This window comes from Molossus molossus, unplaced genomic scaffold (genome assembly GCF_014108415.1).
Source record: "Molossus molossus isolate mMolMol1 unplaced genomic scaffold, mMolMol1.p scaffold_m16_p_1, whole genome shotgun sequence".
Taxonomy (NCBI): Eukaryota; Metazoa; Chordata; class Mammalia; order Chiroptera; family Molossidae; genus Molossus; species Molossus molossus.
In genome coordinates this window covers 208,527,851-208,555,373 of record NW_023425344.1, presented here as the reverse complement: position 1 = coordinate 208,555,373, position 27,523 = coordinate 208,527,851, and the positions used below count along the sequence as shown (strand labels likewise).

General features: G+C 36.4%; 1 protein-coding gene across 2 annotated transcripts in view; it reads left to right on the top strand.

Moving 5' to 3' along the window:
• Positions 1-27,523, top strand: part of TXNDC16 (thioredoxin domain containing 16) — a 94,766-nt gene that overhangs the window by 29,232 nt on the left and 38,011 nt on the right. For both annotated transcript variants that reach the window (XM_036276285.1, XM_036276275.1), the window contains exons 7-14: positions 3,331-3,481; positions 6,511-6,677; positions 7,406-7,463; positions 11,324-11,447; positions 15,433-15,576; positions 16,142-16,201; positions 23,742-23,910; positions 24,264-24,400. In XM_036276285.1, the coding sequence (XP_036132178.1) occupies positions 3,331-3,481; positions 6,511-6,677; positions 7,406-7,463; positions 11,324-11,447; positions 15,433-15,576; positions 16,142-16,201; positions 23,742-23,910; positions 24,264-24,400 (1,010 nt within the window). The remainder of the gene's footprint in view (positions 1-3,330; positions 3,482-6,510; positions 6,678-7,405; positions 7,464-11,323; positions 11,448-15,432; positions 15,577-16,141; positions 16,202-23,741; positions 23,911-24,263; positions 24,401-27,523) is intronic.

Genomic DNA, 27,523 nt, shown 5'->3' with positions numbered 1-27,523 from the left:
ACACAATTAATTAAATCCCAGACATTTTACAGCTCTGTAAATTTAGAGGTTAGTGCATAGAAAACTGGTAAAGTTAAATGATTGGGGGTTGGGGGCAGGCAATGGGTTGGCAGAAAATAAAGTTCCTGCAAGAGAAGTTATGCTTTTGTTGCTCTGTATGACAGCCAGCTTTCCTTTTCCATTAGTCTCGTATTGAATTGTCATTCTGCTGGTTCCCTCATTAATGAGTTAAATAAAACTTGATGCATGTTTACTACTCCTATAAGAAGGAATGTTTTTAACAATCTGAGAGTTATGCTGACAGTACCATAAAGCTTTACTGTAAGTAGTCACTGAGTCTCAGGATACAATAAGTCGTTTAGCCAGCTACTTTGCTACTCCCAACTGCCAATTTCCCGTCCTGGAACAGGGGAGATCTTGTTATTCCTCACCCTATGGTGATTCTGTGGTGGTTGCACAGTTTCTCTTAGGGTTTGTTGTTTGTACTTTCTCTTGTGTTACCAGCTTGTTTTTCAGATACGCAATGAATAATTGCAAATAATAGTGACATGCTTAAAACACAGGGAGTGGTTATTTATGGACAGGGTAATATAAGTCCTGTCATTTACTTTACAAATCCTGTTCAATAAGATTTACTACATATATTTTTCATTCTGACCTATGACTAAGCACAGTAATGTTCTGGAAGGGTATTTGCTTTTTTCCCCTTTTAAAATGGGAATTAAGACGTGTACAGTTATCCCATTTTTTTTATATCCTTTTGAGTATATGATATATTGGAGATATTTGAATTCTCATTTATTTATGGATAACAAGATGGTGAGGAGTTTTACCTGGACCTGCTATAATGAGGAACGACTATGAATAGAATACAGTGGTCCTGTGACACCACATCTGGATGAAATAGCTGGCTATAACTTTGGATTGTCTCCTAATGGGGGAGAGGCAAATGCCTTTTTTTCTTTCATGTCTTTATTCTTTCATTTAATAAATATTTATTGAAAACCTTCTGTGTGCTAGGCGCTATTCCAGTTGCTGGGCTATAATAGTGGATGAGACTAATATATTAATTGTTATATAATGTTGGGCTTTAATGCTTGAAATTATATTTTGGTTAAGAAGGGTGTATACTGACAAGTAGTAAAAGAGGTAGCATGCCACAGAGACACCAGTACTTTCTGCTAACTCCCTGTATTCCCTTCTTAAAGAATCTGTGTATAGGCCAAGATGAATGTTACCTTCACTCCATACATATCACACTGAATTAATTCAGAGGGAATCACCTGACCTAGGCCCAACCAAGCTTTGGCTTACCTGAGCAAATGAGATTCCCTTTCCCAGAAACTTAGAAAAAAACGCTTATAGTGTTTTGACTCTCTTGCTTACAGGAATGTTTTGCCCATATAGAAGTAAAGCAGAGAAAGTTGTCTTTCTGGAGAGTTGGGAGCTGAAGAGTAACAGCAAAATGAAGGTCTTAGAACTCTTGCTGTTCAGATCTCTACATTTATTCTCTGGTCCTGTTACTTTAATTTTCCTTGTATTCTGTGAGATTCGCTTCTAAACTTCCAATAAGTGTTTCTCCCCCACCCCCCTTTTTGCTTTCTGTTATCTATAATCAAATGATCCCTGATTAAATAACTTTCCAACATTGTTATTTCTATGATGAGTTCCAGCCTCAGCTAGGTCCTCCTGCTCTCAACACTTTCCTTTCAATATGTGACTATTTAGGATCCCCTCAAAAACGCATGTGCTATACTATTTCTTTTGTCTGAAGTACCCATTTGTTTTATCTTGGAGAAGTCTTTCTTTCCCTTTTAATCTCTGTGATAATCTTCCTGAACCCTTTCTTTCTCTTCCTCAACTAGAGGCAGAAGTAAATATTTCTTTGTTCTCATAGCACTTTGTATATTATAGCACTTATAAACTACATTTTAATTGTTTTACTAAATATATCTCTTTTAGTTTAAGCCCCTCATGGATTTGAATTGTCTTATTCATATTAGTCTTTTGTATTTTAGCATAGGGCCTAATATACAGCTTGCATTAAGTACATCTTTGAGTGATCATTTATTTTTTTAAAGAATATGTTTTTATTGATTTCTTAGAAAGAGAAGAAGGGAGAGAGAGATAGAAACATTGATGTGAGAGAAACATTGATGGGCTGCCTCCTGCACACCCCCTACTGGAGACTGAGCCCACAACCTGGGCATGTGCCCTGACCAGGAATAGAACCTCTCAGTCCATGGGACCACACTCAGTCCATTGAGCCTCACTGGCTGGGCAAGTGATCATTTCTTTAATCATTGAATCTATTAGAAATTGCTTTATAATTACATTGGAAATCAGTGAACCTTTGAGCTCAGTTTAAGTATGTATCAAGAAATAAAATAACATTTTAAAAAAATTGCAGTATTTTGCCAAACTCTACTAATGCCATATGGGGATTTTTTAAAATGTTATTTTAATTTTGGCAAATCATACTTACCCACTATAAGTTTATCTTTGAATTCTCATATTGAGGGGAATGCCAAAACTCAAATTATAAGCCATATTTGCCGAGTTTTATAATATTTCAGATACAAACTCACAAACTCCCACAAAGTATCACATGGTTTCTATCTTAAGGCATGTGTTAACTGAAGTTTATTCAAAACAGATTTGGGTTTAAAATAAACCTAGAAAATTTGTGTTAGAAAGCTTTATTTAGCATATCTCTAGAAAATAAACTAGCCGTGGTTGGTTTGCCTCAGCAGTGAGAGCGTGAGCCCTGGGACAGAAGGATGAAGGGTTTGCTTCAGTTCATGGGCATGTACTTGGGTTGCAAGTTCGATCCCCAGCTCTGGTCAAGTTGTGCAGGAGGCCAACCAGTTGATGTGTCTCTCTCCTCTCCCTCTCCCTCCCCCCCTTCCTTCTCTCCACTCTCTCTAAAATTCAATGGAAAAATATCCTCAGGTGATGATTAATAAGAACAGCAACAAAAAGAAAATAAATACTATTTGAAGATAATTTTATTGTTCTCAAGGTGACAGCCTTTTATTTAAACAAAAATTTATGTCGAGCTGCCTCTACCCTGATTTAGAAGCTACCATATGAAAGACTTCAGGGAAAAAATTACTTATGCAACCCATGTATTTTGTTAAAAATATGGTTAATTTTCTTTAATATTCTGTATCTTTAGCTTAGGTCCATTTTATTATACTTTTTTAGGTTTTTACTGAAACATTAATTCAAAAGCATGAGACTTAAAGAGATTTATTATGTCTTTCTGGATGGTAGAAGGATCGCACATTGAACTTCAAGTGAGTCTGGTCCCTGATTTTTAATTTACAGCATGGAGGATATAGAACATGCACATCTCTACTTTTTCCATTGTAAACCAGTTTTGGACTTGACCCAGCAGTGTAGAAGAACACTAATGGGACAGCCATTGACCACATTGAACATTTATCGATTTATTAAGTCAATGGAAGCACCTCTGTTGGTATGTGTCTTATTTTAATATATTAGATAATTCGTACATTAAATTTATTGTTTTGATTCGCATAGATGCATTTTACTTAGACGAGCTAAATCTTTTCTCCTTTCCTTAGAAATATATGTCTTTAATTTAGAGGAATTTAGGAGTATTTGCTTATTAAGGGTAGAAGAGATGATAGACTGTTTATAAAATGTTCATTTAATGCCTTGAAGTATTGTTGCATTGAAACCCAAATATAGCCTTGTGTAAATATGCTGTGGTAGTTATAGTGCTCTGTGACCACCCTGAGATCACAAAGACCACATCATGATCAAGAAAAGACCTCTTGTGAATATTTTGATCACTATTTTAAAAGTTGGTGAATATTGGAAGTACAACATTTCTGATGTTCCTCTTTCTCTAGTGTTAGCCTGGAAGATTTTATAGACTCAGTAGGTATAGAGACTCAGTAGGTGTTGGTGATCAGCAGACTTTTCTCTCTGAAAATTTGAAGTGTTGTCCTGAGCATGTGTAAAACCTTCAGTAGGACTTTTCACTCAGCACGTCCTTTTTAAATAAAAATGGTGCATATGTATTATAAATAATTCAAACAGTGCAGCAAAGTATAAAGAAAAAAAAAATTAAAGCCGCCTAATCCCATCACTCAGAAATGAACTGTCAGGTGACCATCACAACAGTCATTTCTGCTCCATGAAGACACTCACAAATAGAGGGATGAATGGATTAATGGCTATCACATATTGCATATGCTGCTTTATAATAAGATTATGTTTAATCTTATTTGAATTTAATAGAAGAAAAAGAGACTGATGTGAAGCTAGTGGGATTATGGAACTTTTGATAAACCATTTCTTCATCATTAGAGGGCTCTTAGGAAATACCATCATAAGTGTTGAAAATAATTATGAAAAACATTAGGAAATTAAATCATTATTTTTAAAAAAAACTATGCTTTCATTTAAGATAGTATTTGTTCACCCCTTGCTGTGAAAGATGATAAAACTAATTTTATACATTTATTTCCATCCCAGTTTCTCTTACCCTGCTGATTATTGTTAGTTTTGTGTCATTTTTACATATTAAGGTTTATAATATTTATTTTATGTTCTATAACCATGATTTTCACTTTTTAAAAAGCCTTGCTTCTACATTTAAATGGATTCAGAGCTCACCAGCCCCAATTTTACTGGCTTCATTCCTGAGTTCTTTATTTTGAGTCAGTTTTGTTTAGTTTGATTTTGGCTTCAAACAATTTTTTTTTTAAAAAAGCAGTATAACCCGGCTGGTGTGGCTCAGTGGTTGAGCAGCAGCCCATGCACCAAGAGGTCGCCGGTTTGATTCCCGGTCAGGGCACATGCCCAGGTTGTGGGCCTGATCCCCAGTGGGGGGCTTGCAGGAGGTGGCCAATCGATGTTCTCTCTCATTGATGTGTCTATCTCTCTCTCCCTCTCCCTTCCTCTCTCTAAAATCAATAAAGAAAACATTAAAAAAAAAAAAAAAAAGATGACACATTAAAAAAAAAAAAAAAAGTATGTAAGTCTTTTCCCCTGTTCTTCACATTGGAGGAGGGACATTTATTTTATTTCCATGGGGAGAATACCCTATGAATTTGTTTTGATCTCCCATTTCAGCATAGAGCCCTGAAAGAGAGATATCCATTCACTTTACAGTTCTTCCTTGTTTCTCTCCAGCCTCATTCCCTCTTCTTTCAATATTGAGATATTATTAAGAATTCAGAATTTTGTCTACTTACCAGTACTGTTTTTGCAATTGGAGGCAGGATTAGGACTTATCCTAAGCTTTGCTAAAAATCTGTTTCTTCTTTGGCTACAACATTGTGACTTGAAGTTGTGCCCCGTCCTAAAATTTTTGTTCATGTATTTTTCTCTTGCTGTTTTAAAAAACTATTTTTTTAAAGATAGGTAATGAGAGGGGAGATTCTCTAATCTCATTTCACTTTGTTATGCTTACCATGAATTATGTAATGTAGTTTTGAAGTCGGTGCCTGGTTGGAGGGCTAAGCTGAGAACCTAGACCTTGGTGTCAGCCTAGAAAGGCTTGGCAGTTCAAACAGCACAGAATAGAGGACTCAGGGTTACTCAAGATCCCCTGAAAATGATCTTCCAGTCTTCTGCCAGCAGACAGAAGTCTGGCTGCTAGCATTCTGGGAACTGAGTGGGATGGGGGCTGGGGATCCTCTTAGTATCTGATTACCTAATTCCCCTGCTTTTGGCATGCTATTCACACTCTCAGCTGTTACTTGAAGTCCCCCCAGATTTCTCCTGGTATGAGGAAGTTGCCCATGCTCATGTAGGGGTCTAACTACTTCTCCAAAGCTTTGACCTATTCTCCCTTTTTTAAAGAGCGTTCCTGCCATGCTTTCTTCATTACTTCTTTCTCAGTTTCAGGGATACCAGGCACTGACAGGTCCTGAGCAATTTTAGGGTTTATTCTTCTGTTAGAATTGAATTGTCTTGCTTAGAGTTTTGTTTTATAGAATCAGTTATTCTGTTCCTTAGCAGCTGCCTTTTCTCTTTTCATTTCTTCACATATGTATGTTTGTCTCTTCTGAACTATCCTACTGCTGAAGTTTTCGTGGGATTTCTGGAGGGAGTGAAATTAGATGTGTGTATTTAAGCTGCTCTCTTAACTCAGATGCTCCTCATTGTTCTGCAATGTGTTATATGTTAAATTCTTATATGAAAGAATGTATTCCTTAGTTATCTGTTCTATTTCATTTGAAATCTCTATCTCTTTGTCAGTACCACAGATTTATTTGTATTTGTTTGTTTTTTCTTTATACTGTGTTTATTCCTTATGGTTTTAATTTTATGTTTAACCTCATAAAATTTGTTAGTTTTATAATGTACATTGGAAGTATTCAACTTAGAAATTATGAGACCATTTCTGGGAATGTTGGATTTATTTCATAGACTTGTTCTTTTATCCATGACTTTATTAATAAGAATTAGCAGGGTTTAAATCCAAATTTGAAACATTATGATTACATTTTGTTCTTTTTTTAAATGAAGACTGAAGTTGCTGAAGATCCTCAACACGTTTCAACTGTTCATCTCCAACTAGGATTACCACTGGTTTTTATTGTTAGTCAACAAGCTACATATGAAGCTGATAGAAGAACTGCAGAATGGGTTGCTTGGCGTCTTCTGGGAAAAGCAGGAGTTCTACTCTTGTTAAGGTATCTTAAACATGAAATAGTCCCTGTGTTTAGTAAAACACTATCATTTTTTCTCATATTTAAATGTGGTAATCTATTCACTTGTAAGTTCAAATCTGTAATAGATTCTAATATTGTTAGAACAAATTGCTGAGCTAAAATCTATAGTCATTAGCTTGAATAAAATTTAGACCTTAACCTGTTAACCGGGGAATTCCCTTTTTACTGTATGCAACGTTTGACGTATTTATACCCGCTAGGTTAACAGGTTAAAGTCCTGGCCGGTTTTGCTCAGTGTTTAGAGCGTCAGCCCATGGACCTGAGAGACCCGGGTTGAATCCCGTTAAGGGCAGTACTTCTGTTGCGGTTTGTCTCTGGCCCCAGTTTGGGTCGTGTGGGTGGCAACCACTCAGTGTATCTCTCTCATGTCGATGCTTCTCTCTCACATCGATGTTTCTCTATCTTTCTCCTTCTCTCCCTCCCGCTCTATATCTCAAGATAAAGTCCTCAGATGAGGATAAAAAAATTTAGACCTTAAAATTTTTCTAAATAAAGATATAGATTAAGGTAGAGGCCAGAAAATTTGGTCTGTACTTATGTGTGACATTTCTGACTCACGAAATTGTAATCTATTTTCATAAATTTTATTTTAGTGTGAGAATTTACAGTTCTGTTTTTAGATTGACATCCTGGATGACTATTATTCTTCAGATTAGCAACATAAAACATTTATTTCCATTTTGAAAAAGGGACTCTTTGGAAGTGGACATTCCTCAGCAAGCTAATATGGTCTTCAAAAGAGAAGAGGTTAGTCATTTTGTGTATTGGTCTACAATGTCTGCTTGTTAAAGAAAGTTAATACACATGGTCCTAAAGTAATATATGCTTATTATAGAAAAATTCTGTAAATTGCCACTATTTAAACATAATTGCTGTTAATATTTTGGTGTGCTTTTTTCATTTGTTAGTTGTCTTTTTATATATATATATATATATATATATATATATATATTTTTTTTTTTTTAAGAAAATTAGGATCATGCTATATATCTTACTTTTCACTTTAAATTAAATTACTTATTATTGGGGTATGATACCTACCCTTGTATATTGTTTTGAGTATCACCGATTCTTTCTTTTGGCTAAATTTTTAGAAGTGAAATTTGTCAAAGGAAATGGGAATTTTTAAGGTTTTTAAAATACATTGTCAAATTTCACTCCAGAAGGGATATACTTTTACTGAAAGGATTTAGAATTATTTGTTTATCATACATCTTTGCCAATACTGAGCATTAATAATAATTTTAAAAAATAATCTTTCTTTAAAGCAAAGGAAGTTCTTATTTTTAATTCACGTCTTTGATTACTGACAAAGTTGAACTTTTGAAACTTTACTGGCCATTTATATTTACTTTGCAAATTTCTGTTAATGTCTCTTTTTTCTTAAATATTTAAAAGTTTTTCATAGTTATTAAGAACTCTAATTCTGAACATCTTCTAAATAGTACATGTACATATGCTATAAATTTGATTAATAGGTTTACAAACTGTAAGACAGTTTATACTTGAGTTCTCTTGCCTAAGTCTGTGGCAGAGATACTGTTAAGAATCAGAAGACTTGAATTTTGTTTCTTCTAGTTCTGGGACCAGATAAATGAATCAACTTCTTTAGGCTCATTTTTTTTGTTTGTTTGTGGAATAGTCATAAAACCTCACTTCTAACTTAGAAGAAATTTTGTGAGACTAAATATAAAAATATTTTGAACCCTGTAATATTGTTCAAATATGCATAGTATGGGGCTAGTATGCTCTGCCTTTTGACTAGGAAATAGAATACTTTCGGAAGCCTTTTTCTTTTTTTGCTAGTAGATAGGTACTTAGATGAAAAACTATAGTATTTGTTATTGGGAAATAGGTTTGTAGAAGAATTAAATTTAATGCTGGTATCCTAGTTATGGATGTCTTAAACTGTTAAAATACAACTAATTTTGTATAGTGGATAAGTAAATAAATAAATACTAGTATATTTATATAATGAATACTCTTCAGCACTGAAAAAGAATGAACTGCTTTTATTTATTTATTTATTTTTCTTTTTTTTTTTATACTCACCTGAGGACATTTTTCCATTTTTTGTACAGATACAGTGGGAGGGAGAGAGAGGAAGAGAGAGAGAGAGAGAAACATCGATGCGAAAGGGACACATCGAGTGGTTGCCACCCGCACGACCAACCGGGTCCGGGACACACTGCAACTGAGGTACATGCCCTTAGCGGGAACCGAACCCGGGTCTCTCTGGACCGTAGGCGGACGCTCTAACTGCTGAGCCAAACCGGCCAGGGCTGAACTGCTTTTATTTAAAAACATTTTTTTTGTTAATCCTCACCCGAGGATATTTTTCCATTGATTTTTAGATAGAGTGGAAGGGAGGGGGAGGGAGAGAGAGAAAGAGAGAGAGAAACATCAATTAGCTGTCTCCTACACGACCTCAACCAGGGCCAAGGATCGAACCTGCAACCCAAGTACATTCCCTTGACCGGAATCGAACCTACGACCCTTTGGACAGCAGGCCAATGCTCTAACCTCAGAGCCAAACCGGCCAGGGCTAAATTGTTTTTATGTGTAACAACATGGATCAACCTTGCATATAATGCTGAGCAAAAGAAGCCATCACAAAAAGAGTTCCATTCTATAAATTCAAAAACTGGCAACATTTATAGATGAAAGTGAGAATAATGATTACCTTTGAGGGAGGGAGAGACAAGAAGATGGCCTCTGGGTATGCTAGTAAAGTTGTGTCTTAATTTGTGTGGTGGTTACAGAAATATGTTCACTTTGTAATAATTCATCAAACTATACACTTACAATTTGTGTTTTTCTCTGGGAGAATGTTATACTTTAATAAAAAAGTTTACTGCTGCCCTGGCCGGTTTGGCTCAGCGGTTGGAGCGTTGGCCTGCGGTACAGAGAGATCCGGGTTCGGTTCCCACTAAGGGCACCTACCTCGGTTGCAGTTTGTCCCCGGCCCTGGTTGGTCGTGAGGGTGGCAGCCACTCGATGTGTCCCTTCACATCGATGTTTCTCTCTCTCTCTCTTCCTCTCTCTCCCTCCCGCTCTATCTGAACAAAAAATGGAAAAATGTCCTCGGGTGAGGATAAAAAAAAAAAAAAAGTTTACCGCAGTTTGATTTTGATTAATCTTCCCTTTAGCTCCTTTATGTTTCTGCAGGAGTAAAAAATTGCTTGCTTTGAATATAATATTGAAAAGAATATATGTGATATAAAACAATAGACACACTTAAAGCTGTTCTTTAACTTTATTCTAATGTGTAGTTACAGTCAGGGTTAAGGTGACTAAAATAATCTAGTTGTTGTTGGGCATTAGTGAAATACATTTTTTTTTTTAATCCTCACCTGAGGATATTTTTCTATTTATCTTCAGATTGGGAGGGAGGGAGGGAGGGGGGGGAGAGAGAGAGAGAGAGAGAGAGAAACATCGATGCAAGAGGGACACATCTACTGGTTGCTTCCTGCACGAACCACAACCAAGGTACGTGCTCTTGACCAGAACCGAACCTGGAACTCACTGGTCCACAGGCCCACGCTTCAACCTGTGAGCCAAACCGGCCTGGGCGTGAAATACATTTTAATGAAATAATCTCAAGTAAAATAGAACTGGGCGTTCTTAAAATACCTGGGGGCAGATAGTATTTTTGTTTTTAAAGTTTTTTCTTTATTGATTTTAGAGAGAGAGGAAGGGAGAGGGAGAGATAGAAACATCGATGAGAGAGAACATCGATTGGCCGCCTCCTGTATGCCCCCCACTGAGGATTTGGCCCACAACCTGGGCATATGCCCTGGCTGGGAATCGAACCAGCGACCGATTGGTGCATGGGTCAGTACTCAACCACTGAACCACACTGGCTGGGCAGTGTTTTTAAATTTTATGTGTTTAACTTTTTAGTAGGATTATAGTAGGTAAGTATTATTTTGAATATTTCTTTGGAATATTCAAAACAATTTTGATTGGCTCTGTTTGCAATAAAATTGTATACATTTTAATTTTATATTGAGGTAGGATTTACTGTTAACATTGAAATGTTTCAGATTTCAGTATAATGTAATTGTGAAAAGAAGCAAGCAAGACTTTCTTTTTTTTAATTTTATTTTTCAATTACAGTTTATGTTCAGTATTATTTTATATTAGTTTCAGGTGTACAGTGTAGTGGTTAGCCAATCATATACTTTACAAAGTGTTCCTTTCCATATATTTCAAGTACCCATTGGGCACCATACATAATTATCACAATATTATTGACTATATTGTCTATACTGTACTTTACATCCCCATGACTATTTTGTAATTACCAATTTGTAGTTCTTAATCCCTTCATCTTTTTCTCCCAGTCCCCCAACCCCTCTCCCCTCTTGCAAGTGAGACTTTCAGTTCTTTTTTTTGCCAACTCCTTTAGTAGTGTACACTATCTTTTTATATAAAATATGTTTTGGATACTTTTCATAGTGACTATGGAGTTAATTTTCTTTTTTATTTTATCTAATTTAAAATTGCAGTTAAAAGTTTAGCTTCATTTTTGTGTCAACAAGTAAAATGTTTTTATAATAAATGCATTATTATATTTTAGTTATGTTTCTTAAAATTATTTGTAGGGAATGCCAGTGGAATTTTTGGTGTTTCATGATATTGATTTAGTAATATCCTACATAGAAAATAATACATACATTGAGCAAACACAAGAAGATGAAGACGATGACATGGAAGATCCAGATATGGGTAATTTGTTTCGTGATGCTCACCCCACCCATTCCTGTTCAGCATCCATTAAGACAGGAAATGTCAATGAATTAATTTTCTCATAGAATGTATTTGCATTCAAGATACGAAGAAACCTGAAGAAACTTATTTCGAATCACATTTTATTAAAATGATTAGGTGAAAAAACATAAGGATGCTGTATTTTGTGTAGCGTGATACCTTTCATTGTTACATGTCAGGCTTCTAGCTTTCCACATCTGAACCTTTATCTTCCACATCAGTTCTTTCAACCCTACTGACCTACTACTCCATGTTTAAAAATGATCCAGGAGCCACACATGCTATTTTATTTTTATTATTCTTATTAGGAAGTGAAATTTTAACAAACGTTATTGTATTTATAGTTGTAAATAAATCTGATTGTTAACAATGTAGGGAGTAAATTTTAATAACATTTTAATACTTTTAACATGTTATTTCTCTTTTCATATTGCTCCTAATGCTTACATTTTTAAAGTACTCTATAATTTTCAAGGGTATTCCTCTTCACATTATTTACTTTGATTATTATCTTCTGAGTTAGCCAATGTCACCTTCATTTTGGTTTTTTGTTTGTTTGTTTATTTGGCCTTTTTATCCTCACCGGAGGATATTTTTGCATTTATCTTCAGATAGAGCAGGAGGGAGAGAGGGAGGAAAAGAGAGAGAGAAACGTCGATGTGAGAGAGATAAATCCACTGGTTGCCACCCACACAACCCCAACCAGGGCCAGGGACAAACTGCAACTGAGGTAACTGCAACCGAGGTACAATCCCTCAGCGAGAACCGAACCCGGTCCATGGGCCGATGCTCTAACTGCTGAGCCAAACCGGCCAGGGCATCACCTTCATTTTGTAGGTGAATAATCTTTGTTTTAGCAGAGTTAAACAATCTGCCCCAAGTCATAAAAGTGGCATGTGGTAGAGCCTGGATTAGAATAATCATTCTGACTTGAAATCTTATTTATGAGCATATCATTCCTGATACTTTTTCATGACATGAGTCCTATTTCTAATTGCTCATTTAATTTTCTTCTCTACTAGTCTATACTATCTCTAAGGCAGGAATTATGTCTTATTCACTCTTGTTTCCCATTTAGTAAATACTTGAATGTTTTATATAGTATTGTTATGAGCACCAGGAAGGAAGGAATTTGTATATTTTTTTCATGAGGTCCATCATTATTGTGATCAAAATCTATATTATAAATTTAATAAGGGCTCTGAGCTTTAACTGTTACCTATAACCAGTTTCTTAGTTTGAGCTATGTTCTAGTTCTTTTCTGATATGCAGAGGTTAGAATTGCTTGTGATTTAAGCCAAAGTTCTTCTCCATAGCATCATCATTCCATAGATAGACCTGTGTTCTGGTCTCTTGTTTCCTGCTGTTTTGCTATCATGGTTAATATATACCAGTCTTCAGAGTTGGGGAAATTGCTTGGTGTCAGCTTAATAAGATTTCTTTCGTTGGTAGGAGTCACCTATTTCAAGAATTCCTTGTTTTTACATCCCCATTGCTACCCGAATCTCTGGCCTTAGTTTGCACTCTGGCGCTACTCTCTCTTCCTACCAACTCTCTCCCTGCCTTCTTTTCCCAGCCTAGTTCTAGTATTTCTCTTATAACTCTGCCTTTGTTTTTTGTTTTGTTGTGATTTTTTTTCAGTCTTAACTTCCTGTGTCTGTAATGCATATTGGCCCATAATATTGCGTGACGTCATGCCCACATATATAATTTCTCCCTCTTGTTTTATTCCCATTTATATAGGAAAAATAGATGAGGGTTAGGAAAAAATGTGTTACCACATAAGAGTGGAACGCAAAGAAAAATGTCCTACAGAGGAAATGGGCACAGGATAAATCAGAATAAAATGGACTGAGTTCTACTAAAGGACAATATGAAAAAAATCATTAAGCATGTATGACTTAAAAGAGTATGTATGTATTAATGGATAGGGGCAAGGTGTAGCTGAGGAGTAAGGAAATTGATGAGTAAGGGTAGCTTATTAGGAGAAAGAGACTGGAAAAGAGGGAAAGGAGGTATTGGAACAAGAGAGAGAAGAAAGGATGGATTGGGAAATAAAGGAATGGCAGGAAAATGAAAAAAATACATATATATATACAGGGTGGGTCATAGTAGGTTTACAGTCGTGAGTACAAGAAACAGTTTATTTTTGTATTATTATTATTTTCCATACAAACATAAACCTACTTTTGGTCCAACCTGTAGTAAATAACAAAATAGACTTTTATCAATTTGGGTACTGAGGGCATAACTTTTTAGTGTCATAGAATGTGGTATTTAAAAGTACCTTGATGTTAATGCATTACTACTCTTACGTTTACAGATTTGAACACAGGCCCAGAGAGTTATGTGATTGGCTAGCATCATGCAGTTGAAAATTGCTGTGATGAACTGAAATTTAGATCTGGTATTTTATAATATTAGAAGTCATATGGAAAATAATACTTTAATTCTATGACTGTATTATATTCCTCACTTTCTCCCCCCCCCCTTTTTTTTTTACTGTATTATTACAGAGAATTATAAACTTACCACAAAATAGACAGGATAATAGAACAAATCTCCTGGTATTCATTACCTGTCTCTACCCAACGACCATCAACCCATGGCTATTCTGTTCCAATCACTATTACCCCTTATTTTGTAGCAAATACCAAATATATAATTTTACCCATTAATATTTTCTCTGTGTATTTCAGAGATATAAGGATTCCCCTTTTACAATTAACATAATTATTGCTACATCTATAAAAACCCCAGGAATCTCTAATACCGTCATTTATCTAGTCTGTGTTTGCACTTGGAATTGTCATGCTCTTTTGTGCCACTGTGCCTTTGCACATGCTGTTCCCTTTGTTCTGTATGCCTCCAATACCTTCTTTCACTTCTCACCTAAGTTTTCTTTTTTTTTAAATATTCAGTTAGTGTCAACTCTTCCAGGAAGCTTTAATAGTCTCTCTAATCAAGTTGGATGCCTCTTCAGTGTTACCATATGATCTATACAAACTTCCAAGAGAATATTTACGAACTCAAAATGTATTTTTCACCACATACATGAATGGATGGATGGATAGATGATGGATGGATGAGTTGGTTGATCAGTCAGTCTGTCTATCTAAATTAATGATGGGTTTTTACATAATTAGAATCCACCATAACTTGCTGCATTTAGAATAAAATCCAAAATTCTTGGCTCATATAGTCTCTTAAAATTTAGGCACTGCCAGCCTACAGTTTTCTCATACCATTTATTCCTCCAACCCATCTTGTTTTAGTCAGTTGTGCCTTCCTTCATACCGAGTATATGGTAAGCTATTTTATGTCTATGGGCCTTTGCATATGCATATGTTACTACTTTTGCCTCAGACATCTTTTCTTGATTCTCTACCTGGAAGACTTTGAATTTCCCAGTGTAACTCTCCCTGTTATAATCTGTCACTGTATCCTTGTTCTTTCTTAAACTGATCACAATTTATAATTATATATTTATTCAGCGATCAGGTTATTATCTGACCTTTCCGTACATAGGAGCTCCATGTGGTCAGGGAGTATATTTGTTTTGTCTGCTACTTTCCCTAGTGCCTATCACAGTGCTTTTCATACAGCTGAAGCTAAATAAACACAGCCTTTTCGGATTATAAATTAATATTTTATTAGAAACTATAATTATATGTATTTTTTGACAAATTTAAATAAATGCTTCTGGATTTGACTAAAACTTTATAGTTTCTGAGTCAGGAGGCATCTCAGAGTTATTTAGGATAGGAAGCTAGGAAACTATAAAGTTTTCTAAACAGCATACATTTTAAACTAATAAAATAGTGCAAATTCAAAAGCTTTTATTTATAAAGTACTAAATTTTCATAAGCTCACATGGGAAGAGAGCTTAAGTAGTTTAAATTATACATTTATATATACATTAAATTATTCTCAAACGTTTTAGAAATTGAAGATGATGAAGTGGCAGAAAGTGTTTACAGAGATAGGAAGAGACACTTACCTTTGGAACTCACGGTGGAACTAACAGAAGAGACGTTTAATACGACAATAATGGCATCTGACAGCATGGTGCTTTTCTATGCTGATTGTGAGTATGAATCTTTAGAGGAGACTATATTACATATTAGGACATTTAAAGTAGGCAAGTTAAATTTTGCATTCTGTATATTGCATGTTGTAAGATGACCTAGCTTTCTTATGTCCCAGGTAGGCTGCCCATATGAAACATTTACTTCTAGCTGATTCTGGGGTTGTAAAACATTATAGATATCTGACTTACAAATTTAAGGTTAATGATTAATCTGACTTACAAATTTAAGGTTAATAATTAAACTAAATGTTCAACATGTTAATTTAGAAATATTGTGATTCAAGATAATGATTTTAATATATTAACAGTTCTTACAGATTTATAGGAAGTATATTGCTTTTATCTTCAATATTAGCCCTTCTATATTCCTTGCATTATGAATGCAGAAAAATAGTTGTATTTGGGACTTTTTAAAATGTTTGGAACAATATTGAGCTTATATACTTATTAAGAAGTAACAATTTTGGGAAACCCCATCAATCGCTTTGTTTCTTATGTATAAGTATGAATGCTTTGGAGATATACATGTTGTAATATCTGTTGAATTTTCATTTTTATGTAGGGCAAGCAGTATCCATGGCATTTTTGCATTCCTATATCGATTTGGCAAATAAATTGAAAGGTATTGTGCTGTGTTATGCATGCTTATTTTTTTGATTCTGAGCTGTAGCTTTTTGTAAAACTGTGTTATGCTAAAGATGAAGAAAACTGCATAAAGTTTTAGGTTAAGTTTTTGTCTCCAATGTTAAGTTAATTAACCATTAATTTCAAAAATGCTTAGAAGCATTCATTTTTTAAATGTGACTTTATAATTATTTTTCCATCTTTATTGAGGTATAATGGATCAATCAAAAGTATACGTATTTAGCCCTGGCCGGTTTTGCTCAGTGGTTAGAGCATCGGCCTGTGGTCCAGAGAGACCTGGGTTCGGTTCCCGCAAAGGGCACGTACCTCGGTTGCAGTTTGTCCCCAGCACTGGTTGGGTCGTGTGGGAGGCAGCCACTCAATGTGTCCCTTTCACATTGATGTTTCTCTCTCTCTCTTTTCCTTTCTCTCACTCCCACTCTATCTGAACAAATAATGGAAAAATGTCCTTGAGTAAGAATAAAAAAAAAAGTATAGGGCTTCCGGTCAAGATGGCGGCGTAGGTAAATGGGGTTTCGCACCCTCCCACAACCACATCAGAGTTACAACTAAACTACAGAACAACCATCATTCAAAACCGCCTGAAATCATGCTGAATGGAAGTCCTACAACTATGGAATTAAAGCAGCAGCCACATCCAGACTGGTAGGAGGGGCGGAGGGGACGGGCTGGTCCCACACCCACGTGTGGCGGATAAAAATCAGGAGGACACCTCGGCCTGGGAAGGTCCTCCCTGAGGACTGAGGGGTACCCGTCCCACACCAGGCGCCCCGCTCAGGGTTCCAGTGCCAGGAAGAGAAGTCCCCATAACTTCTGGCTGGAAAAACCAGCGGGAACTGAGGCTCAGGGAAGCTGAAGCGGCTGGAGCCCCAGGCAGCTCCTTAAAGGGCCCGCGCACGGACTTATCGGACTCTCTCCCTCTAAGCTTGGAGGGGACGCAGCTCGAGGGGCACCAAAGGCATACAGGGAAGAACTGAGCAGTTTGGCACTGGAGTGAGAGCTGCCTGGAGAGGGGGCTTTCTCCGGGACAAACGTGCTGTCAGAGGACTTTGTTCCTTTGGTGAGCCCTTCCCTGGGGCAGCAGACAGCGGCCACATCTGGGACTCCAGCAACCTGGCTCACACTGGTAGCCCCGCCCTGGTGACTCCCTGAGGCCCCGCCCCACCCAACTTTCAGGCCCACCCAAGCTGTTGCCACTTGCTTAACCGTAGGATTGGCCTGTCTTGGATCCTCCTTCAGGTTTTCCTAAGTTCTTTCAAACAAGCAGCATCTGGTCTCAGCTAGCCCCATACCTCTTGTTAAGTAATACACAGAAACAAACACAGGGAGGCAGCCAAAATGAGGAGACAAAACAGGTCTCAAATGAAAGAACAGAACAAAACCCAAGAAAAGAACTAAGCGAAATGGAGATAAGCAACCTAACAGATGCTGGGTTCAAAATACTGCTTATAAGGATGCTCAATGAACTTAGTGAGAACCTCAGTGAACTTAGTGAGGGCCTCAAGAGTATAAAAAAGGACCAATCAGAAATGATGGATGCACAGTCAGAAATGAAGGAGGCATTAACTGAAATAAAGAATAATTTACACAGTTTTAATAGTAGAGTACGTAAATCCAAGAAGCAAACCATTGATTTGGACTATAAGGAAGCAAAAAACGCCCAATCAGAACAGCAAAAAGAAAAAAGAATCCATAAAAATTAGGATAGTGTAAGGAGCCTCTGGGACAACTTCAAGCGTGCCAACATTCGCATCTTGGGGGTGCCAGAAGGAGAAGAGCGAGAACAAGAAATCGAAAACCTGTTTGAAACAATAATGGCAGAAAACTTTCCTAACTTGGTGAAGGAAACAGACAAGTCCAGGAAGCACAGAGGGTCCCAAATAAGAAGAACCCCAAGAGGTCCACACCAAGACACATCATCATCAAAATGCAAAAGGTTCAAGACAAAGAGAGAATCTTAAAAGCAGCAAGAGAAAGGCAGCTAGTTACCTACAAGGGAGTACCCATAAGGCTGTCAGCTGATTTCTCAAAAGAAACTTTGCAGGCCAGAAGGGAGTGGCAAGAAATATTCAGTGATGAAAAGGAAGAACCTACAACCAAGATTACTCTATCCTGCAAAGCTGTCATTTAGAATCGATGGCCATATAAAGAGATTCCCAGACAAGAAAGAGTTAAAAGAGTTCATCACCACCAAACCATTATTATATGAAATGTTGAAGGGTCTTCTTGAAGAAAAAGATAAAATATATGAACAAACAAAATGGCAGTGAATACATATCTATTGACAATGGAATCTACAAACAAAATGAACAGTTAGAACAGAAACATTCTCATAAATACAGAGAACATTTTGTTGGTTGCCAGATGGGAGAGGGGTTGGGGGAATGGGTCAAAAAGGTGAAGGGATTAAGAAGTACAAATTCATTGCTAGACTGACAAACCTCAAAGGGAAAGGGGTTGGGGGGTGGGAAGAAATAAACCAAAGAACTTACATGCATAACCAATGGACACAGACAATAGTGTGGGAAAAGGTGGGAGGGGGGTGGGAGTGGGGAGGAGGGGGTCAATGGGGGAAAAATGAGGAACATCTGTAATACATTCTACATTCAACAATAAAGATTTTTTAAAAAAGTATACATATTGATGTTTTGATATATGTATACACTGTGAAATAATCACAATCAAGCTAATTAATACATTCATTACCTCACACATTTACCATTTCCCTTTGTTTCTAGAAGCATTTATTAGTTTTTAAATCCTTTTTTTCTTTATTGATTTTTGGAGAGGGAGAGAGAGATAGGAACATACATGAGAGAACATCGATTGGCCGCCTCCTGCATGCTCCTCATTGGGGTTTGGCCCACAACCTGGGCATGTGCCCTGACCTGGAATTAAACCAGTGACCTCTTGGTGCATGGGTCAGTGCTCAGCCACTGAGCCACACACGCTAGGCAGAAGCATTTATTTTTATTGTCTTCATGAAACTGTTTTTAGTAGAAAGTACCGAGCCCATGTATTGATTATTTTTGGCCACATAGTTAATCCATAATCTTTTTGGCTGAATTCAATCATTCAGCAAGCATTTTATTGAGTGCCTACTCTGTGTCAGTGACTATTAAATATTATTAAATAAGTACTAAATACTATTAAATAAACATTTGACAGATAAGACCCAGTGTTACACTCTAATCAAAGAGCCAGGGTCTTTTTATTTTAACTATTCTATGAAACCTGATCCAGTGGTAGGAACTAAGAATCCAACGAATGAACTTGAACTCAAAATGTCTGTGCCACCATCTCAGCAAAGACATAGAGAGGCCTGTTAGTAAAAGAGAGAGAGATGATGGATTAAGATAATATTTTGTAATCATTTGAATAAGATAGAATGTATCATGCTTCGTATCTGTAATACGCTTTTTTCCTACTGTTTTTCTTGTAAATAGAAGCTATTATAGTTAAATAGGTTTATTCTTGACTACTATAGGAATGTATACACCATTTAGTTTTTGCTGTTTCATTATTTAGTAAGTTTCTTACGTGCCGGTAGTGTGCCTTATACTGAGCTCACTGTACTTAGCACATTACCTTACATTGCAAAATATCTGTGTTTTAAAAACATTTTTTTAAAATCCTCACCCAAGGATATTTTTTCATTTATCTTCAGATAGAGTAGGAGGAAGGGAGGGGAAGAGAGAGAGAGGGAGGTTGTCTCCTGCATGACCATGGCCAGGGCCAAACTGTAACTGAGGCACATGCCCATGACTGGAGTGGAACCCACAACTTGGTCCACGGGCTCATGTTTTAACGGCTGAGCCACACTTGCCAGGGCTGTTTTTTTTTTTTAATCCTTACCCCAGGACATATTTTTATTGATTTTGTGATTTTTTTTTTTTATCCTCATCCGAGGACATTTTTTCTATTTTTTGTTCAGATAGAGTGTGGGAGGGAGAGAGAGAGAGAGAGAGAAACATCGACGTGAAAGGGACACATCGAGTGGCTGCCACCCACACGACCAACCAGGGCCTGGGACAAACTGCAACCAAGGTATGTGCCCTTAGCGGGAACCGAACCCGGGTCTCTCAGTACCGCAGGCCAACGCTCTAACCGCTGAGCCAAACCGGCCAGGGCATTTTTATTGATTTTAGAGAGAGAGGGAGAAACTTCAATGTCAGAGAGGAGCATCGATCAGTTGCTTACCATATGCCCCTGAACAGGATCGAACCTGAAACTAGGTATGTGCCCTGCCTGGGAAAGGAACCTGCAAACTTTTTGGTTTATGGGATGATTCTCCAATCAACTGAATCACCTGGCTGCGGCCAGAATGTCTGTTTTTTAGTAGTTGTTGAATAAATGAATAGCCTAATATAATAGCGTTTTGTAAATTTTGTTTTATTTAGTGGAAAATGTAGACTGGTGTGCAACTCAAGAAATTGATCCCAGAAAGTCAACCCTAAATATAACATCTTTTATAGTAATAAAAACATCGGAGGTTTTCAAGATCTTTTTTTTTTTATCCTCACCCAAGAACTTTTTTTTTTTTTTCCGTTTATCTTCAGATAAAGCGGGAGGGAGAGAGGAAGGAAGAGAGAGAGAAACATTGATGTGAGAGAGACACATCGACTGGTTGCCACCCACACAACTCCAACCAGTGCTGAGGACAAACTGCAACCGAGGTATGTGCCCTTAGCGGGAACTGAACCCGGTTCTCTCTGGTCCGCACCCCGCTGACGCTCCAACTGCTGAGCCAAACTAGTCAGGGCTTGATTTCCTTTTTCATTTAGTTCTTAATGAGTAACAATTCTTTTAGTTAATTAGATATCAGATAAATGGACTTTTCGAAGTTCAGGGGGCTTAATGTTGAAATGTATTGGTAAAAACACTATAGTGTTTTATGTCTATGTTGAAATCCAAACTATAACTTTGTAAACTAGGAAAATAGTGTAATACTTTAGTCCTGTAATTTTTCACATGGACTACTTGGGAAAAAGTCACTTTTCATCTCTTAATCCACGACAATGAGGATTATTTTATACTCAGTCACAAGGTGGCAGCAAGTGTCAGGTTTTTATAATTACATAGCATCTATAGCTAAGAGAATCTGTTTTCCCCGCTTTAAATTAAGAACCCTATTTGAAATTACTGCATTGATAACGTGTATGGGATATAATACTATAGGCATCTTGGGATATAATACTATAGGCATCTTAGAATATTAGACTATTCCAATCAAAACATGATTAATATTGAAACCATTTTATAGAAAGGAAAATATAAATTTTAAATTGGTAACTTTGATATAGGTAGCCTTACGATGTTTAGTGGTATGTATCAATATTCTTTTTTCAGTTTTAAAAATAACATCAACATTTTCAACTTGGACTGCAGAAACAGTAACATTTTTAGCAGTGGTTGACCAATTGGGGATGTATATTGAAGGGAAAGAACTGCATTTGTAACAGCACTATATTCCAAACTTTGGTGGCGATGTATAATATGGCACTCTATATTAACAAGCATCACTAGATATTTATTGACTAAATAATTAAAGGATAAGAGAACTTTGTAGAGAAGTTACTTAGCAGATCTAATTTTAGAAGGAATAAAGATTTATTTATGTTGTATTCTCATGCAATATTCAAGTATTAATATACTTTCGTGTAAAATTTAAAATTTGTTCGTGAAGAAATATAAGGTATATTCCATAAATTTTTATAGGGTACATACTCTGTAACCAACATTGTGCTAGGCAGAGGAATATAGTAGTAAATAAGACAGATTACACCCTGCCTGTATTGTCAAACAGATTGCTGACGTTAAATCTAGTGATAAGTTATCGCATCTATGTTGTATAATCTAGAATCATTTAAAATATAAAAGTGAATTTTCAGTATTAAAACCTTTCGGTGATAAAAGATTAAAATATTGCATTGCCCTGACCGGTTTGTCTCAGTGGTTAGAGTGTCCGCCCACAGACCAAAGAGTTGTGGGTTCAATTCCCGGTCAAGGGCATGTACATGGGTTGCAGGTTTGATCCCCAGCCCTGGTTGGGGTCACGTGGGAAGCAACCAATCAATGTGTCTCTCACATCAATGTTTCTTTCTCTCTCTCTCTCTCCTCCCCTCCCACTCTATCTTTTTAAAAAAACTGCATTCACAGTTTTAATCAGATGGTTAGGTTACATCCTAAATTATATCCTAAATTGATAATACAAAGAGTCCTTCTTTGATCTAATATGATATTAGTTTTCTTTTATTAGAATTTATTCCTTCCTTTTTCAGCTGAATTATATGGTGCTTGTTTTACTTGGTTTTTGATCTCTATCTAATGATTTACATAGTTTGGAGAACTTTACGTATATTATTATAGAACAAGTGGGAATTTCTCTTTGGGATTCCACTATGTGTCTTTTTAGGCTGAAAAGAAATTATAATATTTAGACAGGATGGATACCTGAAGCCTTGGATGAGTTTCATGTATATCTTTTATTCACACCCATATTTAAGGTGTTTCATGTGCAAGGACTGTTCTAGATACTGGAAAATCAATGATAAACGAATTAGACACAATCCCTATCCTTAGGGAGCTTTCTTGAATAGAAACAGACATTAATCAGATAACCACACAAATGTAGCAGTGAGAAAGACCAAACTCTAAAGGTTGGTGGGGGTGGGCTGTTAGCCAAACAGATTTGAGTTTTGAAAAGACATTTGTAGTTTCAGTGTAAAGTCATATTGAATTCAAGGAGATGAAGCCTATTGTAGTTATCCAGGAGAAATAATGACTAGAGTAGTGGCAGTCAAGAGAAATGGACAGATAAAAGAGATATTTAAAATATAGTTGGTAGAATGGAAAAGATATGCTGATTGATTTGATTAGACATGGGGTCTTAGCAGTGGGCAGGCATGAAAGATGATACTTTGTTTTCTGAGTTGTACAAGAATGGCACTGCTCACCAATATATACAGGAAGGAAACCATATTTGGTTTTAGGCATGACTTTGAGGATGTTTCCACTCAAACAGAAATAGATAAGTCAGTAAGGATACATGGGTCTGGAACTTTCAGGAGGAGCCTGGGCCAAAGATATAAATTTTTTTTAAATACCTTTTTTCAGGGTTTAAAAAAATTTTTTAAAATTGATTTTAGAGAGAGGAAGGGAGAGAGAGAGAGAGAAATATCAATGAGCGAGAACATCTATTGGCCACCTTCTTATGCCCCCCACTGGGGATTGGGTCCACAACCTGGGTGTGTGCCCTGACCAGGAATCGAACTGAAGACCCACTGAGCCACACAGGCTGGGCAAGATATAAATTTAAGATTCATTAGACTGGAAGAGAGGTGGGGAAAAAAGCCAATAGTGGAAGGTGTAAAAATCAAAAGAAGAGAGTGTTCCACAGCAGTGTTTCATGCTGCTGAGAGGTTAAAATAAGAATGGAACATAAAAATATTGCCAATTCTCAACAACTGAGTTTTCTACATTAATATTTATAATATGTGCACTTTTCTTCTATTTAGGCATATCCACTATGCTACTTACTAGAATAAACTGTGCAGATTGGCCTGATGTGTGTACTCAGCAAAATGTTACTGAATATCCTGCTGTAAAGATGTACCTGGAAGGCGAGAACCCAGTACCTTATGGTGGTATGTTAGGAGCTGCAGAGCTCCTAAAATTTATCCTGCTGTAAGTATTCAGCTTCATTCTAAGATTGTTAAACTTTTAGATCTATAAAACTTCTAATTACCACATGTTCTTGACACACTTTGAATGAGTTAAGGAGAATACTAGAATTGAGATCACAGGCCAGGCAGTGATGAGCAGAGCTCATCTACATTCCATCACTTTTTGGGGAGATGGAAATTTTGTTTAATGAGGGTGAGTTTTGTTTGTTTGCTTAGAATAGCATTTGTCTTTATTTTGTTGGATGTTTATCCTGGGGCATATAGTCTTTTCTAAGTTCAGTATTTTTATTTTTTTTTACATGCTATAAAGTATTTTTAAAAATTAATTTTGAATATAGTTATATATTTATCTAGCAATAGGATTTCATGTCCAGTGAACATAACATCTGTGCAAGAAGCAGAAGAATATTTAAGTGGAGAATTATATAAAGACCTGATCTCCTATTCTAGTGTGTCAGTGCTGGGACTATTTAGTCCAACCATGACAACAGGTAAGTAGAATTGAATTTTCAAATTATACAGTGCTTAGTTAAAAACTCATTTACTAGTTTTTAAAAAAGAATTACAGAGAATTCAAATTATAGAGGATTTTGAAATTACAGAGAAATTTGAAGGGGAAAAAATCTATAATCATTATTTTGAGTTGTTAAATTTTAATGAAATTCCTTCTCTCTGCCCTGGGCAGTTTTGCTCAGCGGTTAGTGTTGGCCTGTGGTCTGGAGAGACCTGGGTTCGGTTCCCGCTAAGGGCACGTACCTTGGTTGCAGTTTGTCCCTGGCCCTGGTTGTATTGTGTGGGTGGCAACCACTTGATGTGTCCCTTTCACATCAATGTTTCTCTCTTTCTCTCTCCCTTCCACTTTATCTGAACAAAATATCGAAAAATGTCCTTGGGTAAGGATAAAAAAAAAAAGAAAAGAAATTCCTTCTCTCTTTTTTTGTATACCTCTGTATTGCATATTTATATATGTTTTAATGTAATTGGGTTAGTACTGTGTATCCAAATTAGATTCTTGCTGTGTTTTTTTTTTATCCTCACCCGAGGACATTTTTCCATTTTTTGTACAGATAGAGTGGGGGGGGGAGAGAGGAAGAGAGAGAGAGAGAGAGGATAGAGAGAGAGAGAGAGAGAGAGAGAGAGATAAAGAGAGAAAGAGAGAAACATCGATGTGAAAGGGACACATCGAGTGGCTGCCAACCGCACGACCAACCAGGGCCGGGGACAAACTGCAACGGAAGTACGTGCCCTTAGCGGGAACCGAACCCGGGTCTCTCCAGACCACAGGTCAACGCTCTAACCACTGAGCCAAACTGGCCAGGGCGATTCTTGCTGTTTTTAACGTTACATGGATGTTTCTTCAGAAGCGTCATGACTGTATAATATTTGAACTGTCTACTAACAATATTTATTGTTTCCTTTTTTCTTTTTGTTGTATATAAAGAATATTTTTTTAATGAATTTTTGTGTGGATTTTAGACTGTTTAGATTCCCAGTAGGGGAATAACTTTGTCTTCTATAAAATGTATGTGCTATTCATTTTTTAAAATGGGTTTTTATTGTTTCTCTAATGAATTACTGTGAGATTTTTATATATTAAGGATATTAATCTTTTGTCATTTTGTTTCAGTTATTTCCCCCCAGTTTACTGTTTGCTTTTGGGTTTTGCTTAATCATAATTTTATATGTAGCAATGTAGAATTGTTTTCAAGTTTATTGATTTTGAGATTTCTTCCATTGCTTTTAGTTATTGAAATCCTCTATTATCATTATCAGTTAATATTCACTTGTATTTTCTTCTGACTTTACTTATATTTTTCTACTTTAACTTATATTAATGCTTTGAATATTTTTTTTTGTTTTAAAAAATTGATAAAATATACGTGAAGTTTATCATCTTAACCATTTTAAAGTGTATAAGTAGCTAGTACTAAGTATATTTACATTGTTGTGCAACTAATCTCCAGAATTTTTAATCTTGTAAAACTTAAACTATACCCATTAAACAACTCTGCATTTCCCCAGCTCCTGGCAACTACCATTCTACTTTGTCTCTATGAATTTGACTATTCTAGGTACCTCATATAAGTGGAATCATACCCTATTTATCTTTTTCTGACAGGCTTATTTCACTTAGTATAATGTCCTCAAAGTTTATCTTTGTTGTAGCATCTGTCAGCATTTCCTTCCTTTTAAAGGCTGTATGTATATAAAACATTTTAGGTATCCACCTTCGTGGTTTCCACCTCTTGGTTGTTATGGATAATGCTGCTCTAAACATGGATGTACAAATATCTCTTTCTGCCCGGATGGTGTGGCTCACTGGTTGAGTGTTGATTTATGTACCAAAAGGTCACTGGTTTGATTCCCCATCAGGGCATATGCCCAGGTTGTGGGCTAAATCCCCAGTGCACATGCAGGAGGTGGCTAGTCAATGTTCTCTCTCATTGATGTTTCTCTCTCTCTTTCTTCCTCTCTCTCTAAAATTAATAAAGAAAAAAACAAAACCCTGGTCGATTTGGCTCAGCAGTTAGAGCATCGGCCTGCAGACCAATGAGTTGCGGATTCGATTCGATTCCAGACAAGGGCATGTACCTTGGTTGCGGTTCGTCCCCGGCCCTGGTCGGGTTGTGCAGGAGGCAACCAGTCAGTGTGGCTCTATCACATTGATGTTTCTCTCTGTCTCTCTGTTTCCCTCCCTCCCATTCTGATGATAAATGGAAAAGTGTCCTCAGGTGAGGAATAGAAAAATAAATAAATAAATAAATAAAAACAAATCTCTTATTCTGCTTTCAGTTCTTTTGGATATATACCCATAAGTGGAATTTCTGGGCCATATGCTAATTCTATTTTTAATATTTTGAGGAACTACCATACTGTTTTCCATAGCAACTGCACCATTTTACATTCCCAAGAATAGTATAGAAGGCTTCTACTTTCTCTGCATGCTCAACAACACTTGTTATTTTTTGGTGTTTTCTTTTTGTTTGTTTGTTTGGTTGGTTTTTGATAGTAGTTATCCTAATAGCTGTGAGGTGATGACTCATTGTGATTTTTGCTATGCGTTTCCCTAATTTTGTAATGATTAGTGATGTTGAGCACCTTTTTATGTGCATGTTGGTGATTTGTACATGTTCTTTGGAAAAATGTCTATTCAAGTCCTATGCCCAGTTTTTAATTGGGTGGTGGTTGTCAAGTTGCAGGAGTTCTTTATATATGCTGTTTATTAACCTCGTATCATATATAAGATTTGCAAATATTTTTCTCCCATTCCATAGGTTGCCTTTTCACTCTGGATTGTGTCCTTTGATTTTTTCTTTTTTTTAAAGTCTTTAACTATTTAAGTATTTTCATGCATGATATGAGATTAGGAGTCAACTTTATCTTTGTCTAGTTACCATTATTTTCCTCTTATTAAAAAAATATGTTTTTATTGATTTTAGAGAAAGAGGAAGGGAGAAGGAGAAAGAGAGAGAAACATCAATGAGAGAGAAACATCATCATCGGTTGGCTGACTCCTGCACAACTCCCTTGCTTGGGTATTGAGCCAAAAACCTGGGTATGTGCCCTGACCAGGAATCAACTGGCAATCTCTTGGTGCATGGGCCAATGCTCAA